The sequence below is a fragment of the Oppia nitens genome, unplaced genomic scaffold (assembly GCF_028296485.1).
Source record: "Oppia nitens isolate AA-2021 unplaced genomic scaffold, nextdenovo-longstitch-racon4-pilon3 scaffold1_pilon_pilon_pilon, whole genome shotgun sequence".
NCBI lineage: Eukaryota > Metazoa > Arthropoda > Arachnida > Sarcoptiformes > Oppiidae > Oppia > Oppia nitens.
Genome location: NW_026533199.1, coordinates 962475 through 990271, shown reverse-complemented (window position 1 = coordinate 990271; position 27797 = coordinate 962475). Strand labels below are relative to the sequence as shown.

General features: G+C 18.2%; 1 protein-coding gene across 1 annotated transcript; it reads left to right on the top strand.

Annotated features, from left to right (window-relative positions):
- Positions 1–1974: 1974 nt before the first annotated feature.
- LOC128952668 (cholecystokinin receptor type A-like) lies at positions 1975–22609 on the top strand (the record flags this gene model as incomplete). The annotated part of the gene is made up of 4 exons (XM_054298099.1): positions 1975–2053; positions 2120–2474; positions 20517–20880; positions 22373–22609. Coding segments are annotated over exons 1-4 (1035 nt in total), but the record flags the coding sequence as incomplete, so codon positions are not given.
- Between the last annotated feature and the right edge of the window lie 5188 nt (positions 22610–27797).

The window sequence follows — 27797 nt, the reverse complement described above, 5'->3', positions numbered from 1 at the left end:
GTTTGTGTCGATATCATATGGCATCCCAGTCTTAAATGCTTAAAGGCATCACTCACTCACTCACTCACTCACTCAGTCACTCACTCACTCACTCACTCACTCACTCACTCACTCACTCACACATTCACTCACTCACACACACACACACTCACACACACACACACACACACTCACTCACTCACACACTCACTCACACACTTACACACTCACACACTCATACACTCACACACTCACACACTCACACACTCACACACTCACACACTCACACACTCACACACTCACACACTCACACACTCACACACTCACACACTCACACACTCACACACTCACACACTCACACACTCACACACTCACACACTCACACACTCACACACTCATACACTCATTCCTAATTATAATCTACCGGTGCTGATGATGACGACGGGCGGACAGGCAATGAACGCCTGCGCCGGCTATACCTCCAAACAAACATAACTATCTTTATCTTAGTTTATGTCTCTCTTTCACTTTCTCTCTCTCTCTCTCTCTCTCTCTCTCTCTCTCTCTCTCTCTCTCTCTCTCTCTCTCTCTCTCTCTCTCTCTCTCTCTCTCTCTCTCTCTCTCTCTCTCTCTCTCTCTCTCTCTCTCTCTCTCTCTCTCTCTCTCTCTYTCTCTCTTATATATATATAACTATCACACATATACTATATATATATATATATATATATAAAAGCAAACAACAAATTTTGATCACATATTTTTCTGGTTGAGAATATATAATGTCTGAGAAAATATTTATATATATATTTATATAATATATAAATTTTGTGTCTTTTTCACATAACTTATGTGTGAAAATCAGTGTCTAATATACAGTATATATTGTATATATATATCGATAGTATATATATATATATATATATATATATATATATATATATATATATATATATATATATATAAATTGTTGTATTTTATTATTATTATTATTATTATATATGTGTGTAATCTTGGATTCACTCCAATGACAAGTGTGTGTATAATATAAGTTAAATCACTTATAAAACAAAATAATATACATTAGTATATACACTGTACTGACTGTTAAATCTTCAATGTTATGCTCCAATAGTTGGACAAAAATTATTTATTTATTTTTTTGGTTTTGTTATTAATTCAAAAAAAGTTTTTAATTATAGATTCATTGGTGTATTTCCCCTGTAATAACAAATAATAATTAAAAAATTTGTATTTTATTAAATAACACATACAAACAATTTTTTTTGTTGACTTTATTATTATAAATAAACACAATATATTTTATTGTATTTACAAATTTTTTTATTACTATTTATTAACAAAAAAAWTATTTTTTCTACATTAACGTTGATGTTGTTGTTAATAACATATAATGTATTAAAAATAAAAAGTTTTATTATCAATTTTATTATTGTTAATATTATTGTTATTTTTTATGTTTCTTTTTTTTAAACAAAAAATTTAATAAACATTTGCTAAAAAGTTTGTGATTTAAAAATAAATAATTTTTATATATATATTTTGTGTTAAATTTTTGTTAATAAATTGTTTTATTGATAATTACAATAACAAAAAAAATCATAATAAAAACTTATACACGTGTAGATAAAATAAACTAAAAAATAAAATCATCATCAACAATTTATATATATATATATAAATAAATAATATACATTAATAATAATAATAATCAACTTAATTAGATAGAAAATACAGTATATATATATATATAATTTAAAAATGTCTTCAATTATTAATAATTTAAATAATTTAAATAATTTAAATAATAATAATAATATAACTGTTATAAACTATGAAAARTCGAAAAAAATATTTAATTTAATACAAAATAATACTAATAATTACAATAATCATCTTAATTATAGTTATAATAATAATCTATTGATAAATCTAACCACAAATCCACWKACCATTGAACTGATAAACATACTAAACATGAGTAGTAGTAGTAGTAGTAGTGATAATAGTCTTGAATTAATAACTGTCGGCAATAATACTGATGGTGTAGTGATGGGCAATGATTTTGACTATAATCCTAATGATTTTATTAATAATAATAATTATAACAATAATAATAATAATAATGATAATAATCTCGACTATTATCCCGATTTAACTCAACTATCATTCATACGGATCCTATTTCTCATCCTATATTCATTGGTAATGTTTTTGGCATTGTTTGGTAATCTAGTTGTTTGCTATACAGTCGTAATCAATCCTAAAATGCAAACCGTAGTCAACTGTTATATTGTTAATCTGGCACTGGCCGATTTTATGGTAGGTGCTTTTGTACTACCAGTCAAACTACTGGAGCTGATGGCACCGGCCAATTGGTCGGCATTCAGCGATAGTCTATGTTCGGCAATCAGTTATCTGCAAACAGTTATCGTATTTTCCAGTGTTTTAACATTAGTAGCCATTTGTCTGGAAAGGTATGTCTCAACTAATTTTGGTTAACATTTAATTGTTTTGTTTTAGATATAACTAAAKAKTWTTTTTTTTAATATATAATATTTTTTAKACATTTATATTTACATAAATGTTAAAAATWTATTTTTTAAAAATTTATTTTATTTTATTATTTTTATTTAATTTATTAATATTTAAATCAAATTAGATTTTTTTTAAATAAGTAATTAATGTTTAAATCTWATAATTTATTTTTATTATTTATTTTTTAATTTATGCTTTATCGTAATTTTTTTTTAAATATTTATTTTTATTACTATTTTATAATATAATGTAAATAATAATATTATAGAAATTTTCATATAAACACATATTATTTTCTAACTATAAAATAATTATTATAACAAAAWTTGAAATTAATTTTTATAATTRAATTTTTTTCTCTAACTCTAACGTTAGAAACAACATTATATTTGATTAAAAAAAATTTTTAAAAAAAATATATACTATAATAATAATAATAACTTATTTTTGTTGTTGTTGATAAATTTATGTTAAATATAGTTTTATATTTTTKATTTTACATATTATTATATATATATAAAATTTATTTTGATTTAATATTTAATACACTTGACAAGTGTATTATTAAATTTTATRGTAAAAGTACCCAAAAAAATAAACTAAAATATCAAATATAATGGTTACTGACATTCACACACACAAAAACATGGTATGGTTAGCCCCCACACGGGATCGGGGATTGAACTTAAAATACAACATTCCTGTATATAAATTAAAAATAATATATATATATAAATATATATATATATATATATATATATATACATATATAAATGCTATGATAAATGTGCTATCTTAACTTTTTATTATTAYTTTTTTTATTTGAAAAATTACTAATTAAAATTTAAAATATTTTAACAAAATTTTTTGCTACTTTTCATAAAATCAATATAAAATAATTGCACAAAASSTATACTTATTTATCAAAAATATATATATTTACTTTATATATATATATATATAATTTAATATATTAATATAATTATCTATTAATAATCTATAAATTATATATATACAATGTGATWAYTATTATTTTTTTTAAATATATATMATTATCAATTTTATRATWTTTATAATATTAATTTTTTTTAAATTCATATAAAAAACGTTAATTTTATTTCAAATAAAAACCTTGATTATATTCAAAAAACATTTTGAAAAATATACATTGAAAACTTTTTATGGTAAACAACATTTGCTATTTTTAATCAAATAAAATTTAACAAACTTTTYMAAAAAAAAAACATTTTATCATCAAATAATAGGCACTTTTAACGACACTTTAATTAGTTAATGAATTTTCATTATAAAGTACTGTAATTATATATATATATAATATTCARTATATATATATAATTTTGTATCAATTTATTTGTTGTTTTTGTTTTTTAATTAAATCTAATTTGAATAAATAAATTTTCTACAAAGTTTTAATATTATTATAATTACTTATCTTTTATATAAAAAAATAAATATATTGTTATTTTAATTTATATTTAATAAATATAAATTTCAAAAATAAATTAATACTAATTAAAAATGTTTATACATTTATACATGATAGATGATAAATTTTTCATATATTATATTAAATGATAAAGTTTAAAATTGTGCTAATATTATAAAAATAATATCCACTTATATTATATTATATCATATTATAYTTTTATTTAACCTCGGGTACTTTATCTAACTTATCTTATTTTTATATATAAAATATTTTTCATACATAAAATATTATTATAAAATATGCTTTCAATTTATATACAGTATATATAAGAAAATAATAATCTTACATATTATAGATTAAATATATTTATTGAAATATATATATTTAAATTACTTTATTATCTAGTCTTATATAAAAATATGGGTAATTTATTACACTATTATATGTAGTTAAGTGTATATATACTGTATATAAAATATATGATTACATTGAAGTACTGAATAATATATTATTCAATACATGTTGTAGTGGTTTTACATTTTWATTTAATGAGTTATTGATTCACTTTTTTATAATATACAACATTGTAAGAAAAATCATACAATAAGTTACTAAACGATATAATAAATTGAATATCAAAGTGATTTTTTTGGTGTTCAAAAAAACTGTTGTGAAATCAAACCCCAATTTACAACAACAAAAACATCAAAATATAATCAATACTTAAGAAGATTTTTTTATATATAAATATTATAATCAATGTTTTATAATTACTAATAGTAATAGATATCAAACAACAATAACAACAAAAAGTAAATGTTAGTTAAAAAAAGTACTATTAATATTAATACATTAGATTTTTACTTATTATATATATATATATATCTATATATATATATCGTTACACAATATATATATATATATATATCTAAGTATATGTTATTCAATTAAAGTGTAAACAACATAATAATTAGATTTGATTAATATATTGGATATACTATATTATAGTATTAAATATGTTATTTGATTGGTCTCTCTCTCTCTCTCTCTCTCTCTCTATCTATATATATATATATATATATATATATATATATATATATATATAATTATAGTATATACTGGTTATGGGATGTCATAAAATAAATAAATTACTCACTTGTTGTGAAAGAAAGAGAGAGAAGAGAGAGAGAGARAGAGAGAGAAAGAGAGAGAGAGACGACTTGAGATTAATTGAGTACAGAATAAAAGACAATAAAATTTTTGTTTTGACTGATATTCTGTGTGTTATATATCTGTATATTTGTTGTGCAAAACATAGACAACAACAATATATTCCTCTCTCTCTCTCTCTCTCTCTCTCTCTCTCTCTCTCTCTCTCTCTCTCTCTCTCTCTCTCTCTCTCTCTCTCTCTCTCTCTCTCTCTCTCTCTCTCTCTTTAGTTGTCTATTATATTAACACCTGATTGCTCTCATGTGACACAAAATTATATAACGCAATAAATATGTTATAAATATAATTATTATATACTAGACTCTAATAGTAATATTAGACATTTTATTTGTACTCATAAAATATACTAGATAAGTTTTTATATATTTATTGATTTATAGTTTTATTAGTTTTTCAATATAATTAATTTTATTTTATTGTCGATGATCTAATAGTACAAATGTAYTATGTAGAATTTATTTATTTATTTTAAATTATATATTATTWTATATTAATAGTAAAATTTTTAAAAGTTAAATAAATATTTATAAAAACAAAAAAATTATGTGATTAATTTTGTTTGAAAAATAGTTTTCAAACAAAAATTATGATAAATCACATTATTATTGTTGTAMTGTATATAATTAATCATATATTTATTGATATACAATAACTAGATAACTCTATTATTACTTAACAATTTTTTTTGTGACAAAATATCAAATAATATGTTTATTTATTTATTATAACATACCAGATATACTGTACTATTACTCTATATATTTATAAAAAAAATTGTTTCAATCAATTTTTGACATTTTATAATATATTGAATATTACAAAATGTATTAGAAAAATGCCAAACATTATGTTATCATTTTGAAAAACATTTTGCGGTTCACTACAAATAGAGATGGGCAAATAGAAAGTTTCTAATAAATTTCCCTGAGAAAGTTTCTAGAAACTTTCTCAGGAATAAATTTCTATAGAAATTTAACTTTATTGTTATACTATGGGATCCCCATATCTATAGCTATTGAAATAATATATAAATAATGAGACAATACTACTATTCATATAACATTACACTATACACTACTATACATACCTATATGTAAAATAATTATAATTATTTAATAATAATGTTTTCTAAAATTTTAATAATCATTTTATTATATATATAAGAATTTAAGATAATTAAATAAATTAATTTTTACTTTAATTAATAATAAAAATATTAATACTAATATTTAATTATTACTTGTAAAACCAATGTATTGTTACATAATAACATATATCGAGAAAACAAAATTAACATGGGGATCCCATAGATAGAAATTTCTTTTAGAAACTTTCTAGAAATTTCTCTATTATTTTATAAATTTCTCTTTTTTGCCAACACTAACTACAAAACATCAATGTTAATGTATATCTTATATATTATATGTGTTAATCTATAGGGCAGCTAAATATAGTGATAATTATACATAATATAAATTTGTTTATTTATTTTAATTGACTATTCAACTGTTTTACATACAGTACATGTATAGTATTGTATATAATAATTACAGAGTTTTAGTGAATAGTATAACAGTTTAACAAAACATTAGAGATTGTTTTGATTAGCATTTTATATATATATATATATATRTGTCTTTCATTTGAAAATATCTATTGTTTTAATACTTTGACATATTATAYAGTATTATATGTATATATATTGTAAAATACTTTTAAACAAATATTATATGAATACCAGATTTTTAATAAAAATGCTAAAAATAATATTTAGTTAAATCTGCTGTGAATTTTAAATATCAACTAAAAAAATTTGTACTTTTTTTCTTTTTTAATATTATTATTTAAAATTACATAATAAATAACTTAATGTTATATAGTTTAATGTGTCTATAACAACTTTTTTGGTTTTATTTTTTTATAAAAATATGTATATATATATAATGTATAATAAATTATACAATATTTGTCAAAAAATATTTGGTAAATACTTGAAAATATATATCATATATATGATATATAATTTTATTATAAAAAAACACTAACAAAAAAAATTATATAATGCTATTGAAAAACAAAATTTGATTACAAGTTATTTATTTTCAATATAACTATATTTATATATACACTTAAAAATAGACAATAAAAACATGACCCCAACCAACAACAAAAAACACTTCACATATTACTTACTATATAAGTGTTTATAACTTTTAACAAATTCACTGATAATTTAATCACTGAAAAACAATATAATTAAATTTTAATGACTTTTTTGTGTATCTTAAAAACAATTTATTGACAAACAATTTAATTTATAGTTTATTGTATCCATCACTTAGARAGAGAGACAAAATTTTTGATTAAAAAAATGTCAAATATTTAATTATTTTTATATTAACAATATATAAATGCTAATAATTCACAAATTCACTGTATATTTAGTTATTTATAAACTATTTTTTAAATAATTTTTTTAATAATACTAAAATAAATACAATAACAACAAAAAATAATAAAAATCTTTGTCAATTATTAACTTTAAAAAAATTGGTTAAATAAAAAATAATATTACAATTATTTGATAAGACTTTTAGTTTTTATTTTTATTTATTTGTTTTATTTAAAAATAAAATAAAAGCTTATTAGTTGTTATTTATATATAGATTTATATATATAAAAATTTTTATACTAAAAGCTTACTCTTATTTTTTAAAATGTTTAAAAACAATCCATATATACGTTAAATATTTATTGTCTAATTGTGTAAATACAAAAATTTTTAGATATTTTTGTTGTTGAAATTTTTTATATAATATTATATTTATTTAAAAAAACTATATATAAAATCAGTATTATTATTAACTTTCAATTTATAGATTTTAATAATAATTTTAGTTTTTTTCTGCTATTTGTTTGCCTAAAACATAAAATAAAAAGTTTAATAATTTTTTGTTGCTGTTGTTGTAAACTACAAAAATAAATAGCACTTAATATTTAAGTATATTTACAATAAATAAAAAATAAATATCAAATAAAAATCAAACTAAAATATTAAATATATAATCACTTTCACTAAACATACATAAAAAATAGAAATTATTTATTTATTTTTTATCAAAATACTTAAACAAATAAATAAAACTAATTAAACAACAAATAAAATAAAATCAATAACATCTAATATAATTGATTAGCAATTAAATAGTTTACAAAAATATATATATATAACACAAAATTAAACTGTTTTTGTTGTTAATGTGTCTTATGTTATGTTGTTATTTGATTACCGATTAATCAATAAATAAAAAAACTAAAAAAAAKTACTGCAAAAAAAACTATTTGTATCAACAAGTTTATACAATTTAGTCTATCTATAAATCAATTACACTTCAAATAATGTAATTGATTTAATTAATATGTATTTTTTTGTTGGGATTAATAAAGTAATAATAATAATAATAATATCAATATTATTAGTACCAATATATTATTAACTATAATCATAAAATATAATAATTAGTATTATTATTATTAATGATCAAATTTTTATTTTAAAAAAAAATTAATGTCACTAAAAAATATCGTATAAATCATTTAATACTAAAGTATCATATTTTTTATATATATATATCTAAATTGAGTATACATTTAAAATCAAATTTAAATATTTTTTAAAAAAATATGATATTTAATATATATAATTATTTATTGCTTCAAGTTGAAAAATGATCTAGTTGAAATTAGTTTTTAAAATATATATATACTGTATATATTTAAAAAATTTCATAATTTATGAAAATTATGAAAGTTTATAATTTCATTATTAAGAAACACAAAAAAATATTATTATAATAATTGGTTAAAAATCAATAATTGACTCAAAAAATTTTTTTTTCTTAGTTTACATTGTGATCTAAAATAATATATATAATAATATTTATCTCTATAATTAAACTTAACTGCTTTACTAATTTTATTGCTTAATTTTTTTTGTATAAAAAATAAAAATTTAATATTGTGTGTGTGTGTGTGTGTGTGTGTGTATAAAATAAAATCTTATTGTTTTTATTGTATAATGAAATTGCATGCAATTTATGGGAGAAAATTGCAAAAATACAAAAAAAAACTTATATATTTTTATCCATATAATGCATTTTATTATCGATATCTAGTTATATATCATATATATATAATATAATTTTATATAAACTTTTTATTTGTGAACATATAATCTAAGTTATAGGTATTTTTTCTCTATGTGTACACATTTACGTGATTTCCCTATTTGTTTGAATATTATTACTATTACTTTACAAAAAAACAACAACAAAACAAAATAGAGACCAAATAGAGGTTTTAGGATTTAACAAATTGGTTTGAAATGTAAGATATATTTGTTAACAATATATATGTATTAGTATCCTATATAAAATAGTATTATACTATTAATACAATGCAATATATAATATATTACTGTATATAATACACACAYATATATATAATGTTATTATATAATAAATGAATCGCTGATGAAAATCTATATACAATCGATTGCTGGACTAAAATGCACTTCAATTTGAAGGGTTTGAATGTTTATTATTATTATTGTKGAGTTGTTTTGTGATATAAATATAAAACAATACCGTTTTTCCTATCAAATAGATATCTATACTGTATATTAGTATATATAATATAATATATATATATTACTTGTATAATCTATAGGTATTACTGAATACTTACAGACAGTATAGTCAACCAAAAAAAAAACCAATCAATTCAATCAAATACTACTGATATAACAAATACATATTGAATAAAATATTAGTATTTGCATTGTATATATATATATATATATATATGTGTGTGTGTGTATATATATATATATATATATATGTGTGTGTGTGTGTGTGTGTGTTTGTGTGTGTGTGTGTGTGTGTGTGTGTGTGTGTGTGTGTGTGTGTTTGTTTATGACTAATAAAATATTGAAATTAAAATATACCCACACAMACACATATATATATATATATACAAACACACATATTATCGATTATAAAATTAATTAATTATAACTTTTAGTATTATTATTATTATTATTATTTGACACTTTTTAGATAAATATRCTGTATATTGTCTATCACTTGAAACCTCGATAACAAATAAAAGTGTTAAATAAAAATTTGTTATATACTATATTTATAATATTATATAATTATATATATATATATATAATATTTTCAGTATTATAAGGATTATTATTATTAGTGTTCAGAAAAAAATCATTATAATTAAGTTTTAAAGTTGTTTAATGTCATAATGTCGACAATAATTATATTTTAGTTTAGAAATTTAAATATCTTTTATATAATCTATTATTAATTTTATTATATAATGTAAAGTTTAAAAAATCTGTACTTTTTTCTAAAATTATTTTTCTAAAAAAATTTGATTTCAAAATGATTTATGTATTGCGTTCATAAAAATTTTTTAATAATATAAAAATGATTTTTTTAAATATTAATATTAAATATTTATTTAATGTCTAAAAAACTGTTATTTTTTAAGGATAACATAATCTAATATTATAAATAAATTTATTATTATTTTATTAATATATGAAACTATAAAATTCAAATATTTATAATTAAATTTATATCAACAACAAAAAAATCTATTTATTAAATAAATTAGTATATATATTGTATTTTTATTAAATATTTTTTTTGGTGTGTAATTTAGTGTAGTTATTATAAATTGAAAAATAATTAMAGTAAAGCCAATAAAATCAGATTGAAATTGAAATTTATAATTAAATAAAATAAACAAATATATGCAAAAAATAAATGGTATTGTTATTGTTAAATGAGATTTTTTTAATTTAAATTATAAACAAAAATATTTTTCAATTTCATAGAAATATTTATTATTGACGTCAATTCTCATTTCAATTACTTAAATGTAGAAATTTTCAACTAATATAACTATTATTTTAATTTATTTTTATAATACTAACTGATAGTTTTACATTATATTAATTAATTAATTAATTTTCAAAGAATTTCTATAGAATTTTTTGACTTTTATTTTTTGTTTGTTTAAAATATCTAACAAAATTATAAATATAGATTTATTTTTTTTTTATAAAATTAGAGATTTATATGTTAATAAATATTTGATTAAAATAAATAACATAATAATTTTATTTATTTTTTTAAATAATAATAATATAAAATCCTATTATTGCTTATTGCATAATATGGTCATTATGTTTATCTAAACAATAAAGTTTTATTTTGTATTTATATAACTTATAATATTATTTAATATTATACATACTATATATATATATATATATATAATATATATATAGTTAATATAGTTATCTTATCTAAATTATTATTGATATTGTTTGCACAATACTTTAAGCATTAAATCTCATTATTTAATAGTATATACTATATATATATTGTATATTACATAAAATTAATCAATATATTACATATGTATTTAATAAATGTAAATAATAATATTTTAGATTTGTTTATATAAAATAAAGTTAGTTTATAATAAAAACTTAGTTTTGAATTAATTAGTTATAATGAATACATCATTAAATATAAAATTTATATATAATAATATTATTATAAATATATACGTATTTTTTTATTCATAAATGACACACTAATATATTGTATATATATTGTATATATAATCTAAAGTTTTAACATTAATAAGTTATTAAGACATTACTAATGTTGTTGTTGTTGTTTAATAGTAATAGTATTGATAATAAAAATTACATAACATAACAAACTACTGTATCTATTAATTTATAACTTTATATAYACAAAGTATATACTGATATACAATATATATATATATAAGATTATATATTGTATATATATATATATATAYTTTAATCGTAATGGTTTACGTAAATAGCTAACTGTACAGTAGTTTACTGTATATACTGTATTCAACTTCACAAACATTAATAGCTATAATATTTCAACCCAACAACAACAAAAAACTACTGTCCAATATATCAATATATACAGTATAATATAATAGTGTAGTCATTAGAGAGAGAGAGAGAGAGAGAGAGAGAGAGAGAGAGAGAGAGAGAGAGAGAGAGAGAGAGAGAGAGAGAAATGTATGTTAAAACCATGACATTAGTTATAAATAATAATTATTAGTATTAGTATTATTATCTATAAAAAAAATGTTGACCAATATTTATCAGATGATATATTTATACTACTGGTATATAATATATAGTACAGTACTATATATGCTTGTAATATAAGTTTTAGTATATTTAGTAATATTAAGTTTTAATATTACATATATATATATATATATATATAGTATAAAATTTATATTTATATATTTTTTAATAAATATATCATTGAATCTAATCTAATACATAGAAAATGTAATACTGTATAATATATATATATATATAGTTTGAATTCATATATTATTAATTATGTTCAATTAAATTTATCATCTCGATCAATTTATTTGCTAATAAGCTAGCTAAATTAATTAATTTTTTTCTATCTATAATTTATGTTTACTGATAATAATTAATAAATCTTTTTAATGATAAATGTTTTATAATCAATAAATTAAATTGATTTTTTGACATTTAGACTAAATTCATAACTTATAATAATAATAATAATAATATATTATATGATTTAATATATTAAAATATATTATCAATACTATTGCAGAAAATGTCAATAGCTATGATAACACAAATAAAAATAAATAAATTTATAATAATAAAACATACAAACAAATCGGTAGCACTTTTACATAGATTTCCCATAAGATTATTATTAAATCAAAATAAAATCAAACGATATTTTCATTTCTCAAAAAAAACAAACAAATAAATTATCATTTGTTTAATGTATTCAAATCATAAGTTTATAAATATTATATAATAAATATATCTTTAACTTTATATATATATAAATATTTTTATGACACACACATAATCTATATAAGCGTTACATATTTAATACATTAATATTGATTAGGCAAACATACAGTACAACTACAACAACAAAATATTTGTAAAATAATTTAATTAAATAAAAATAACAACAAAATTATCGTAAATGTTGTAAATAAACAAACAAAAAATGTTATTCAATAGTCAATAATTGTTGTATTATTTGTTTAATTTTTAAAAAATATATATTATTCATAAGGAAATTGAATTTAAATACACATAAAAATAATTTTTATTTCATTTCAATGATTGATAAACTATCGTTTTTTTTGTTGATTTAATTTTTTCTATATATATATATATTAAATATATATTTTGATAGTATTTTTTGTATATTATTATTATATCTTTTTTGATGTAATGCTGTATATTATCAAATATTATTATTATTATTACATTGATGTATATAATGATGACATATGACCATAGATGACATATATATATATTATATATATAACTGTTATATACTGTATATATATATATATATATAATCACTTTAACTTGTCTACAACTATACTATATTTATTTATTATTTATATATTTCRTTTACATCTATTAATATCTATCTGTTATAAAGTATTTTAATATACATATAGTTGTATGAAAAAATAATGAATAAATAATACAAAAATAAAATAATACAATATCTAGTAAAAGGACAGTTAGATTTTAGTTATGTGAATTACATTCAAAAAAAATAACTACATATGTATTGTATAAACTAAGTTACTAACATGTATTTTAATACATATGTTTTGTTTGTAATATATTTTATTTCCTAATTTATTATTATTATTATTATTACATATATATATATATATATATTATTACACTTTATATATACAGTATATATACATATACTATTACGTAAATCTATACGTATTTGTATGTAGGTCTAGACTAGGAGATTATATACATAAATGTGAATATTATTATTTTTATTATTATTAAAATAAGAAATAACATAAATAAATAATTGTTACCATTATAATGATAACTGCTATTATTATTATTACTATTATATTTTAATAACAGGTATAAATTGTTGTAAATATAAAAATTAGTTTATCTATTATTTATATATTTTATTTATATTAGTTGTATACAGTAATTAATAATAATCTTATTATTTATATTATTCTAGTAATACATTTTTATTACCGGTAYATATATATTTGAATAATATATATATATACTGTAAATAAATATTTAAATATATTAGTATATAAGCAAGATTAATTTAGATGAAAAAACAATAAAACAATATATTTATGTTTTTTGACATTTTTTAATCACTTTTAATTATATTTAAAATTATAATAAAAAACTAAAGTTAATAAATATTTATTAAATAATATTGATTTATCTTAGCTTATAATTTAAGAGATAAAGAAAAATATATTTAATTTTTTGTGTAATTTTTTTCAATTAATAAAATTTCATTCAAATTGTTTTATATCTATCACTCAATTGCTTCTCTCTCTCTCTCTCTCTCTCTCTCTCTCTCTCTCTCTCTCTCTCTCTCTCTTCTTTGTCTTTGATATAATAATTATTTTTTTTAAATAAATTTATTTTATAAAATAAATATTAATATTTTACTAATGAATTGGTTAGCTAATTGTTAAAATTATTTGTTGTTTATTTATTATTAGTTTACTTTTAATTAATTTATTGTAGATTTAGGATTAAATATTTATTTTTATATATAAAAAATATACATAATATCGATAATATTAATTAATGTAAAAAAACTATTAGGAATTATTAGGTTTTATATATAATTATATATAACTTTTATGTATAACTTTTATAGTCATTTAGGGATATATTCTATTATTATTACATGAATTATATTTTTTTCATTTATATTAGTAATAGTATTAATAATAATCATAATGTTATTACAGGTACTTATAATCTATAATATAAATACACAAAATGATATAAATTTTTATTATATACAYATACAGTATATTTAATTCAAATATAACTTTATATAATTAAGATTATTTAGATGATAATACACTCAAAAAAATAAAACAATACATTTATTTTTAAAAAAAGTGAAACACATATTGTATTTTTTGTTTTATTTTATTTTTTATGACAATTTTTTTGTCGGAATCACTGGTAGATAATACAAAAGATTACTAAAATTTATAGTTATATATGATATAAGATTAAATATATATTGTTTGATCTTAGCTTACAATTTAAAAGATAAAGAGAGAAAAAACTTATTTGAGTAAAGTGTTTGCAATTTTTTTTATTTGACAAATAAAATAAAAAATATAAAAAAGTCACACTTTTTTCACTCAAATTGTTTTATATCTATCACTCAATTGGCTCTCTCTCTCTCTCTCTCTCTCTCTCTCTCTCTCTCTCTCTCTCTCTCTCTTTCACTAACTATCCGTACTATCCATGAAAAATAATACAACAATTTGTGATTATATTTAACTCTTGTTTTTTTATTGTTATTATAGGCCTTATCTAAAATACAAAACAAAAAAATCATTGTTTGATATCCATAGATAAATATCTCTTTCTTTTTATTATTATTTTCTTTTATTTTATTTATTTTTTTCGTCCAAAATAAATGTCATCTAAATAAGCCCTCAGTTTAGTTATGCTTTTTTGCACATTAATATATTATTGATAATTTAATATAAGCTAAAATACAATATTTTTGTTATATTTAAAAAAAATTATTTAAACTATTATATAAAATGTTTGGAAATAAAAATAAATTTTTCATTTTATTTCGCAAAAAAATAAATTAGTTTTTTTAAAAAAAATTAATTTCGAAATTTTATCAATAATTTAATTATATAAATACCTGTATATATATTTTGTCTATAATTTAAATATATTGAAAATAGTATATATATATAWATGTACATATATTGATAAATTTATTTTCCAACTAAATAAATAAATCATATATTATATATATGATGATAATAATTTTATTTTTACTTTAATGTGTGCATATTTCTCATAGGAAATTGAAATATATAATACATATGCTATTATATAAATATACAGTTAAGATACTGTACACTACCCATAGTAGTAGTAGTAGTAATAGTAGTAGTAGTAGTAGTAGTAGTAGTAGTAGTAGTAGTAGTAGTAGTAGTAGTAGTACTCAAAAAAAAGGTTTTTTACAACAAAAAAATGTTTATTTTTAACGGTTTATTCAAGTATTAAACAAACCATTGAATTTTTAATTCAATTTTATGTATTGATTTTTTGTTGGTTTTAAAAAATAAGGTAAACTATATTTTGAAACTTTTATATATACATAAAACATTTATACATAAAACATGAGTTTTTTTAAAAAAAAATTGAAAGATTTTGTTTTATCAAAAAAATAAAATTAAGTTTATTTTATAAATTATATATTTATATATAACTTCTGTATTTATAATATTTATTTATATCTTATATTTTATTTAAAAATACATTTTCTAACCATTTATTTGATTGATGTATTTGTTGTTTGTAAGATTTTTTATATATATATATTATTTTTCAATGTCATAATTTTTTTAATATTAAATATTATCTATTAATCATTTCTAACATATTTTTTTGATGATAATTACATGTAATTATAAGTTTTATTATATATATATATATGAAAAAATACACTCATATCTCAATTATTGCATTTTTGTTTTAAAAAATATGACAATTAATTTAATAAATAAAACAAAATTATTTGATTTGATTTTATCATTTAGTTATATTTATAAAAATATATTCATTAAAATTGCTTAATAAATGATTTATTTTTTTTGAAAGTATAAAATCAAATATCATTGAAATTGTAAAACATTTATATTTAAGTTTATTTGTTTGTTTGGGTAAATAAATGTCAATGATTTACAATATAGAGATTTTTCAATTTGATTAGTTTGTCACAAAAAAAAAATAAAAATTATTTACTAAATTTTTATTTCCTGTAATTTATTTTTTTCTCACTGATGGTGTTGTTGTTGACAAAAAAATCCTATCAAATAAATAATCAATAGATATTCAATATATATATATACAGTATATAATCGCATCCTATTTTTTAAACTATTGATTGAATGCAATTTGAATTCAATTGAAATTTTCATGTAATAAATATAAATAAATCATATGTACTATACTATCAATATAATGATTTATATAAAAAAACAATATTTAAGTGTCTCCTATAAATGATTACTAATTTATTGATATATCATATGTGTTATAATGAAATAAAAAATTATTACTAAAAATAGATTCAATTCAACAACAAAAAAATTGTTAAAATGTTTGCATATATCTAATGAAATAGAAAGTCAAATATTATATATATATATATAAATTATATTTGGGAAAAATATTTGAACAAAATTAGCACTATTTTTTTGTTKTTGCTGAAAATGTYAAAAAATTAGCTGCATATATAATTGTAAATAAATATTAATTACTTACATAATATTTTAAAAAATATTTGATTATAATATTTAATTTTTTTCAAAATTAACATATTAYTTTAATTAAATTGAATTTATTATAACATTATACATTATTACTATATATATATATAGTATATATAAAACAAGCTAGCTAATAAATAAAAAATATATATTTATTGCTCAAATTGCTAATTAAATAACATTATATATATATATATATATATATTATGTAATTGAAGTAATTTGTTATTAGTTTTGTTGGTAATTAAAGAGTTCAAGTATAAGGTATTAWATATATATATGAGAAACAAACAAACAAACATTTAATTGCTATAATCTATGTATAGATTATTTAGGGTATTAAACGATTTAAGATTTTATTTATACGATATTATATAATATTAGTAATACAGTATAATATCAATATAATGTTTGGGTTGTAATTTTGAACAACAACAACAAAATAAGTTAGATTTTGTTGACTGATAGGCTCCGGGATTATACCTTGATTATACTAAGATTATAGTTTAATGTTTTATATATATATAATGTTATATATTGGTAGACACACACACACACAYACACACACATACATACACACACATACATACACATACACATACACATACACATACACATACACATACACATACATACACATACACATACACATACACATACACATACACATACACATACACATACACACACATACACATACACATACACATACACATACACATACACACACACACACACATACACATACACATACATACACATACACATACACATACACATACACAYACACACATACACATACACATACATACATATACATTGTATTAATTTATAAAATATTTATAWTATATATATATATATATTATAAATAATTAAATACCCGGGCATTTAATACCTGTCCATTTAAATCGATTATTATTATTTTTATATTAGTATATAAGTATTAATACATAGAAATATATTGTCCACTTGATTTTAATATATTCATATTAAATATATTTAATCTCTATTACTGTCTATGTACTGTATTAATAATTAATAATTTATTGATATTGTATTCAATAAAATATTATATTTTGATAAATATTGTTAAACATTATTTTTTTATTTCTATAGAAAAAAMACAAATTAAAGAATAATAATAATAAATTAGATTTTAATAATATATTAACATATTTTACTTTTGTTTTTTAAATATAATAAAAGCATTTTTTCTATTATACTATTGACTTATATAGAGAAAAAACTATGGATTTGYTAAATAAATAATTTTTTTTATTAAATTATCAAAATTGCGAAATATTCTCCAAAATTTGGAAAATAAAGTTTATATAATATCACATTTTRAAATATATAAATATTATTATTATTATTATACAAATAAACATTTTTTTAGATATTATATTACGAAACACTTCAAATAATTTTTTTAAATAYAAAAATTTTATTATATAAATAAAAGATTTGTTGGATATTATAATTTGCTTTTTAAATATTCAATTTTATTAAAAATATATATTAATGTTTGATTAAATTAATTAATTGTTTTAAAAAATTATTTATTACTATCAAAATTATTATCATTTTACTTTCAATTAATTTATTATAGATTTAAAATTAAACATTTATATTAATATTATAAATAAATTATTATATAATAGTAATATTAATTACAGATTACAAACTGTAATTTAGAAATTATTAAATTTTTCAATTAAATAAATATAATTTTATCAATAATTTTTTATAGCCGTTATGTATATCCAATTTTATTATAGATTTATACAATTAATACATTGATTATAATTAAAAATTTATTTGCAATTTTACTAAATTTATTACTAAATATTGTATTAATAATTTGTTCATTAATTGTTAATAAATAAACTGAAATATATTGTTAACATAAAGTATTTTTAAACAATAGTTATTTCTAAGTTAATCTGATTATAATTAATATACATATATTATAACTATATTTAACTATTAATATAATATATATATATCAATGAATTATTATTTAATAGATAACATATTTTTAATATATAATTTATCTTATTTTGTAAGTACTATATAAATATTTTGTATATTTATATAAAAAAAAATAAATTCAAATAAACAATTTTGTTTGACATTTGATAATTTGCTTACAGCTATAGCTAAAATAAACTTTAATTTCACTCACCAATAGGTTATTGGTTATTATTATTATTATTATTATTACTAAAATTTTTATTTATTTTTATATTGTAGGCGTAAGTTATATATACTGTGTACAGTAGTTTACATTTAATAACATACAACTAAAATTTTATCAGAAAATAATAATCTTAAACTTAATCTAAAACATTAGATATTAGATTTTGCTTTTAAATATTTATAACTAAATTTTATTTTTTTTTAAATTTAATGCAATAATTTAATCAAACATATATCTAAAAAAAATTCATTAGTACAGGTATACTGTATTTAAAAATTAATTTTTCAATAAAACAACATAATTTTTTTATGAATAATATGCATAAAATTCAAACAAAAAGTTTTTTTTAAAAAAATACTCAAAAAAKATCATTTTGTATACCTGTATATGTTATATATAAATATATATAAATAATTAATAATAATAATTAATTATAATAATATAATAATTTATAAATATATAAATTATATAACCGAAGTCTATAACAATTTTTTTGTAATAAAAATTACTTAAAAAAGTTTATATAATATTAAATAAATTTACTAAAAGTTTTTTTTTTAATAATTTTTAAATATMTATTTTTGTGTGTATCCATAGATACTTTGCTATAATACATCCATTGAAAAGTCGTATAAATAAAAGCAAATCGCGTACATTCAAGATAATATTTATGACTTATTTGATACCATCGGTGGCTGCCCTACCGTTCCTCTATCCCGACTATAAGGCCACACCGTTTACATTCTACAGTTCCTACGGAACCATTTCCCGATTGTCTTGTTTGGCCAATTTTGATCCACAGTTTCGCAAAATCTACTATACATTCCTGTTTATAACATTTTATTTGATACCATTACTGATCATTGGTTGGACCTGTTTTTGTATCGCCCGATCACTATTGAGGATAACTGGCCTCAACAGACAGGGAAGTCTACGGAGACAAGAAGTTAATAGACGAAAGGTATTGTATTTTTTAAATTATTTATTTAATATAATATATATAATACTATAGTTTGTTATAATTGTTATGTAAATTATATTAATATTTTAAAATATGGTATAAATATTATTGTCTGTGTAATGTTGTAAACAATTGATATTATTTATATACAGTATTACTATTATTATATATAAATAAAATACAGGAGATATCTATAAAAAAATTGGCAATTCTAACCATAACAACAAATTGATAACATATTTAAAAATCAATATAACTTATATATAGATATCTGTTTTTTTAAATAGTTTATCTGATTATATATGTATATATATATATATATATATATATATATATATATATATATATATATATAGATTATAATATCAATATCACATTAACCCAGAATCAAAATTGAATAATAATTTAGTTTTATTGAATTATTATTCAATTTTTTTGTGAGTGTCATTCAATGTTTAAGATTTTATTTTCTGTGTATAAAATTTTAACCAAAAATAAAAAACAAAACAAACAAAAATCAATTTTACTGAATGTTTTAAGCAACTTTAATGCCAATAGATTTTTATTTATTTTGCCATAAGTTTAATAACACAATAAATTATAYTGATATATAAATAATTATTATTATTTTTTAGAAAATCAATTTTTAATCAATTAATACAGTATAATACAGTAAATTTGTTTTTAACAAAAATAAAATAATAAACATTAATTAAATTTAAAAGCGTAAAATCTAATTAACAATATATAAGACAAATGTAAACACATTTATTATAGCCATATATCAATAAATAAATTTAAAACCAAGATTTTAGTACAAAAATCTACAGATAATGTAAAACAATGAGAATTTTTGTTTAAATAATGTATTAATTTTTCAACAAAAAAAAGTATTTATTATTATTACATAATATATATAATATAGATATTCTTGTATTAAAAATGTTACCTTTATTTACATTTACTTAAAAATATGGCATAAATTATTAAAATTTTGTTTATATAATTGTCAACAATTTACTGTATAAAATCATAAATTATATTATCATATTAAGTAATTTATATTATTATTATTATATATTATTTAAGTAATACCAGATATGCTTATATTATAGTACAGTATATATATAGTAAAGTGTATGTCTATTGATTTATTAGCAAAACATTTTAACACATAGAATATATACTGATATACAGTATATAAARTAACTTAAATATAAAATTAAATKAAATAAATTAATTTTATCAATTTATATCATAGTAATAATAATAATAATAAATATAGATTACATTAACTTTTAATATATATATATATATATATATATATATATACATTTATCATATAATAAAATCATTTAGATTTATTTGATGATAAWTAAAAATCATTGATTATTGACTATTATTATTATTATTATTATTATTCTAATTAATCAATTTATTATTTATATTTTTTTCTCTCTCAATTAYWTGGTGGGGTAACCACATCGTATAGATTGGCCAAATGATATTGATAGTAGTACTGGCCTATACAATATCGTGGACACCCTATTTYATTGTATCCATAATAACCCAGTATCAAAAAGTCAATTTCATGCACAAACATAACTTTTATTTTACAATGTTATCMATWAATTTGTTTGCATTTCTAAACTCTGGTATCAATCCGTTTATTTATGCCATTATGAGTACCCGATTTCGTAATGGTTTTATGAAAATTTTACGATTGATTTTATGTTTCAATGAATTATCAAAAACCAATAATAACAACAGTCAGGATCAGCACATTATCATCAATGGTGGTAAGTCTAAGACATTATTATTATTTATTTTTATTTTTTTGATGATAATATACAATTTAAAGATTTAGTTCAACAATTTTAAATAAAATAAAATTAGTTATCAAATATTATTTTATCTCATATTTTATTTCAATATAAAATTAAATCTTAATATTAAAATATATAAGTTTATATAAATAATATATATATATATATATATATATATATTTAAGTAATATATAAATACACATAACATTTGATATATTATAAGTTATATGAGTATATAATGTATATGTAATTCAATTAAAAATGTTTATTATTATTATTATTATTATTACTACTAATTTAGCATATGATAAATTATTTTATTACATATATTAACATTATATATACTACAGATACAGTATATTACATTACTTAAGCATTAATTACACATAGGTCTAGGATTTTAATAATAAATATAATTATTACTAGAATTATAATACTGTAGATTGAAATATTAAACTTGTAATACTAATACAAATAATAATTATAATTAAATGTTATGTTAGTATAGCATTACAAAAAAAATAAACTACCGTTACTTTACTAACATAATTTACAAACTTTATTTAACATAAAAAAACTAACTAACAAAACGTTAAATTGACATTATATAACATAATATGTTTTAACTAATTTAAATAAAATATATTTAAACATTTTTTATTGCAATTGACATTTGTATTAAATGTTTATTATTTTTATTATTATTTTTTCTGTGCAATCAATTTCATTTAATTATCCGCACAATTCATTAACTTTTATTAATAATGTAATAAAATGTTTAGRAATTATTTATAATGTATTATTACTGAACATATACTGAATATATAATATAAATTATATTATATAATCAAAATTATAKGAAAATTTTTTGTGTTTGGATGCATATTATATACATTATAAATGTTTATAAATAATTTTTTGCTAAATAATAATAAYATATATTTAGTAAACTAATTTACTATATTGAATAYAGTGTCTAATCTAACGTTAATTTTATTAATCATTTAATTTTTTTTTTCTGAAYGYTTTTCTCAAATAATAAATAATTTTTAAAATATATTATTGAATTAATTGTGTGTAAAAAMTATTTTTAGTTAATTTAYTATTCAATATAACTGTTAAATATTTTTTATAAAAATATATATTTCTTTATAATAATGACCCAGTACATATAATAATATTAATATTATTAATAATAACAAATTGAATGCACTTTTATTTATTTATTTTTTATATAAATTGTTTATTTTTCTAGTTTTATTTTGCTATTACTTGCACTAAATAGTTATAATAATTTAACAAAAAAAAATCCAGATCTGTTAACAACAAAAATAAAACGCATACAAATCGCTAACTTTATTAATAATMAATAATTATGTATTAATATATTATTTAATATATAACCAAACTTTTTTCMCATGCATTATATATTTTTTTGTRTGTTACTATTTATTGAATATTTTATGRATTATTACTATTTATTTATTTATAAAAAACAATTATTTATTTGATTTTTACTTTTACTTTCTCTCTCTCTCTCTCTCTCTCTCTCTCTCTCTCTCTCTTTCTCTCTCTCTCTCTCTCTCTCTCTTTCTCTCTCTTCTCTCTCTTTYTCTCTCTTTYTCTCTCTTCTCTCTCTTTCTCTCTCTTTCTCTCTCTTTCTCTCTCTTTCTCTCTCTCTCTCTCTCTCTCTCTCTCTTTCTCTCTCTTTCTCTCTCTCTCCTTCTTTATTAATAATATAAGTTAAATATTTGTTTAGTTATTTATTTGTGTAATTTTTATTTTATTTGTAATTTCAATTATCAATAGTTTTTCAATATTTTWTKTTTTGTATATAAATATATGTTTCTTTCATTTTGTGTTTTATTTTTCATTTCATTTATTTGATTTTATTTTATTTAGTAATAAATTCCCGGAAAAAGATGAATGAATTGTTTTCTAGCAAACTATCGATTTGTGTGGAAAAATCAGATCTGGATTTTCATAATATAAATAATAATAATAATAATTACTATTGATTYTTGTTTTTTATTTTTTAATGCAAAAAAACTTTCTTATATTTTATATTTTTATTCAATTGATTTTCAATTTATGCCGACTATTATCCCACACATATGAGCCTATCTTTTCATAATTAAAATTTATATAAAAAAAACCCAAATATTTTATATGACAATCATATCATTACATACACATACAMACAGACATTGGACGGACGGGCGTCGGCGGCGGCGGCCGACGGGTACCGAAACCATTGGCCTGTATTAGCAAATATCATCAACGTATGCTAAAGTTGGCCTGCGGTGAGCCCAGTCAGCTAAGCACCGATAGCTCTACACATAACAACACCAACACCAACAACAACAATAACAACAACGACTACTACTCGGGGTCATCGGGTGCGGCAATCGGTCGGGACAACAGTACAGTTATGACCACATTTATCGGCAGCAATCGTATCATTAACAACAACACTAGCAACTCGTTTAGCCGAAAATTGTCAAAAATTTCAAATGATATCAATATCAGTATCAATAATAATAATTATAATGATATTAATTTGTCAAACAAATTGAAATCTATGAAAATGTTARACACTTATAATGTCGACGACTACTGCGACTACCCGGCCACTGATGATACACATACTACTGTCCAATCAATGTCCATAAAGTGTAATATTAGCCGCCAGTTATTATTATTTGACTTGAAATCCAGTCCACAAGCAAATACAGGTTTGATTAGAAAAAGGACGGGCAGTGAGAGCCTACTTCCCAGTCTCAAGAGGTTCTGGGATGAAAATCTCATCGATTTGGATGTCATCAATACTACTRACAATACTACCGGTGCTGATGATAATTGTAATACTAGACACCAGCAATTGTGTGCCAGTACTTGTGCACTACTAAGCCTAACGCCGGCACCAAAWAATAATCGGCCAAACCTTATGATTAGAGACACAAAATTATAATTTAKTTATTTTTTTAAAAAATCGATATATAATTATAAATGTTGTCATTATTTATATAATATAATAATCACTATCATTAATAATATATGTTAGTATTTTTTAAGTTAGTTTTTTTTAATATATATACATATAAATCATAACTTATTTGTTGTCTATAATATACATATTATAATTTAATCATTGTTTTATATATATATATATATATATATATATATATATATATAAAAATATATGTATTACTAACTGTGTTGTTTTATACCTTATTTAATTTAATTATTTAAATTGTTAAAAAAAATTGTACATTACAATTCATCTATTAATATATTTATATAAATTATTTATTTGAACTTAATTTTTGTGTTTTAAAAAAAGACCAAAACTATACATTAAAAAATAATTATATTTACAAAAAAACTAATGTTATTTATAAACAATTTTTATTATTACATAACATTTTAACAAATTATTATAAATGTAAATGTATGATATATAATGTGTATACAATTATTATTATACGGTATTATTATTATAATAATTATTAATGTTTATATTTTTTTTAAATGTATATTTGTATTTATACACTAATTTACTTATTGTATATTTTCATATTATTATTATTAATGTATTTTTTAAATATATTTATTTCATTTACTAATATATATATATTATACTGTGTATATATATTTTTCAAATAAAACTATGTATTTATTTATTGGGTTTAAATGATAAAATTTTTATCGATATTATTATTATTAGTTATTATTGTTAACGATTTTAAGTAGTTATAAATAGTTTGAAATTTGATAACAAGTTTCCTCACTATTTTTATCAATAATAAACTATTCAAAAAAATTATCATTTAATCTAAACATTTTTAATAGTCATAATTTTAGTATTTAGTATTTAGATAAAATTTCCATTATTTTTAATTAATACTAATAACTTATTAGTAATTTTTWCAAAAAATAATTTTTAGCGCAATTATTAATAAATAGTATATAATTTAACAAATAATTTAATAAAATTATTTTGATATTTATTTTTATTGATTTGTAATCCAAGTTATTGATYRTCATAAAAATGTTTAAAATAATCCTTAAAAACAAATTGATATAATAATAATATAAATATAATTWGATATAATAAATATTTTTTAATTATATATWWAATATTTAAATATTTATAACTCGTGCAAAAAAATTTAATTTATTTAATATATTCAATAATTTCAAATATTTTGTTTGTTTGTCCTCAACAAAAAAAAATTGATTTTAATATACATTTTTTGAAATTATAATTTGATTTTTTTATACAACAACAMCAAAAATATGACAACCAAAGACCAGTTGGCATTACTGGTACTATCGTTGAGTGCATTCATCAGCGGTATAGCCGTCGAGTATACACTGTATGCTATATTAACTGATTTTGTTATCGACGACCAAACCATGACATTTGCGGCCACCGTTTGTACGGCAATTGTATCGATATTTACAATAGTAAGCTATTGTCAACAACAAAACCATATACTCTGGATGTGTTCAATCATAGCCACCTGTTTGTCGATTATCGTATGGATTGTCATATTAATAGTCTATTGTGTCCGTAATAATAACAATCGGTATGTTTTAATTTTCTGGACAATCGATACCAATCCCGATCAACGTACCGATGATGTCATAACTGGCCTAATCTATATAACTGGGTTTACTGTATCAGCCATTAGCCAGTCATTTATCATAAGATCATAAATTATTTTCATCATAATTATTATTATTGTACTTATAATTTATTAGTTTTATTATATTTTTGTTTTTAAGTAWTGATAGCATATATAAACATTATTTTTTTTAAATTAACTTCAAATTTCATTTTGAGAAAAAAAACGAAACAAAAAAAATGTTGTTATAAAGTGTTATTAAGTATTATATTAAGTATTATATTAATTAATATTAAATACTTGTTTTATATACAACCAAAAAAAATACTACAATAACTTTTTATTATATTTATGTTTATATTGTATGATAATTATATATATGGTTTTATTTTTAAAAACATGGTTATCAATGTCGAATGGGTTTAATATCAGTTATTAAATAATGAATTATTAARCTACT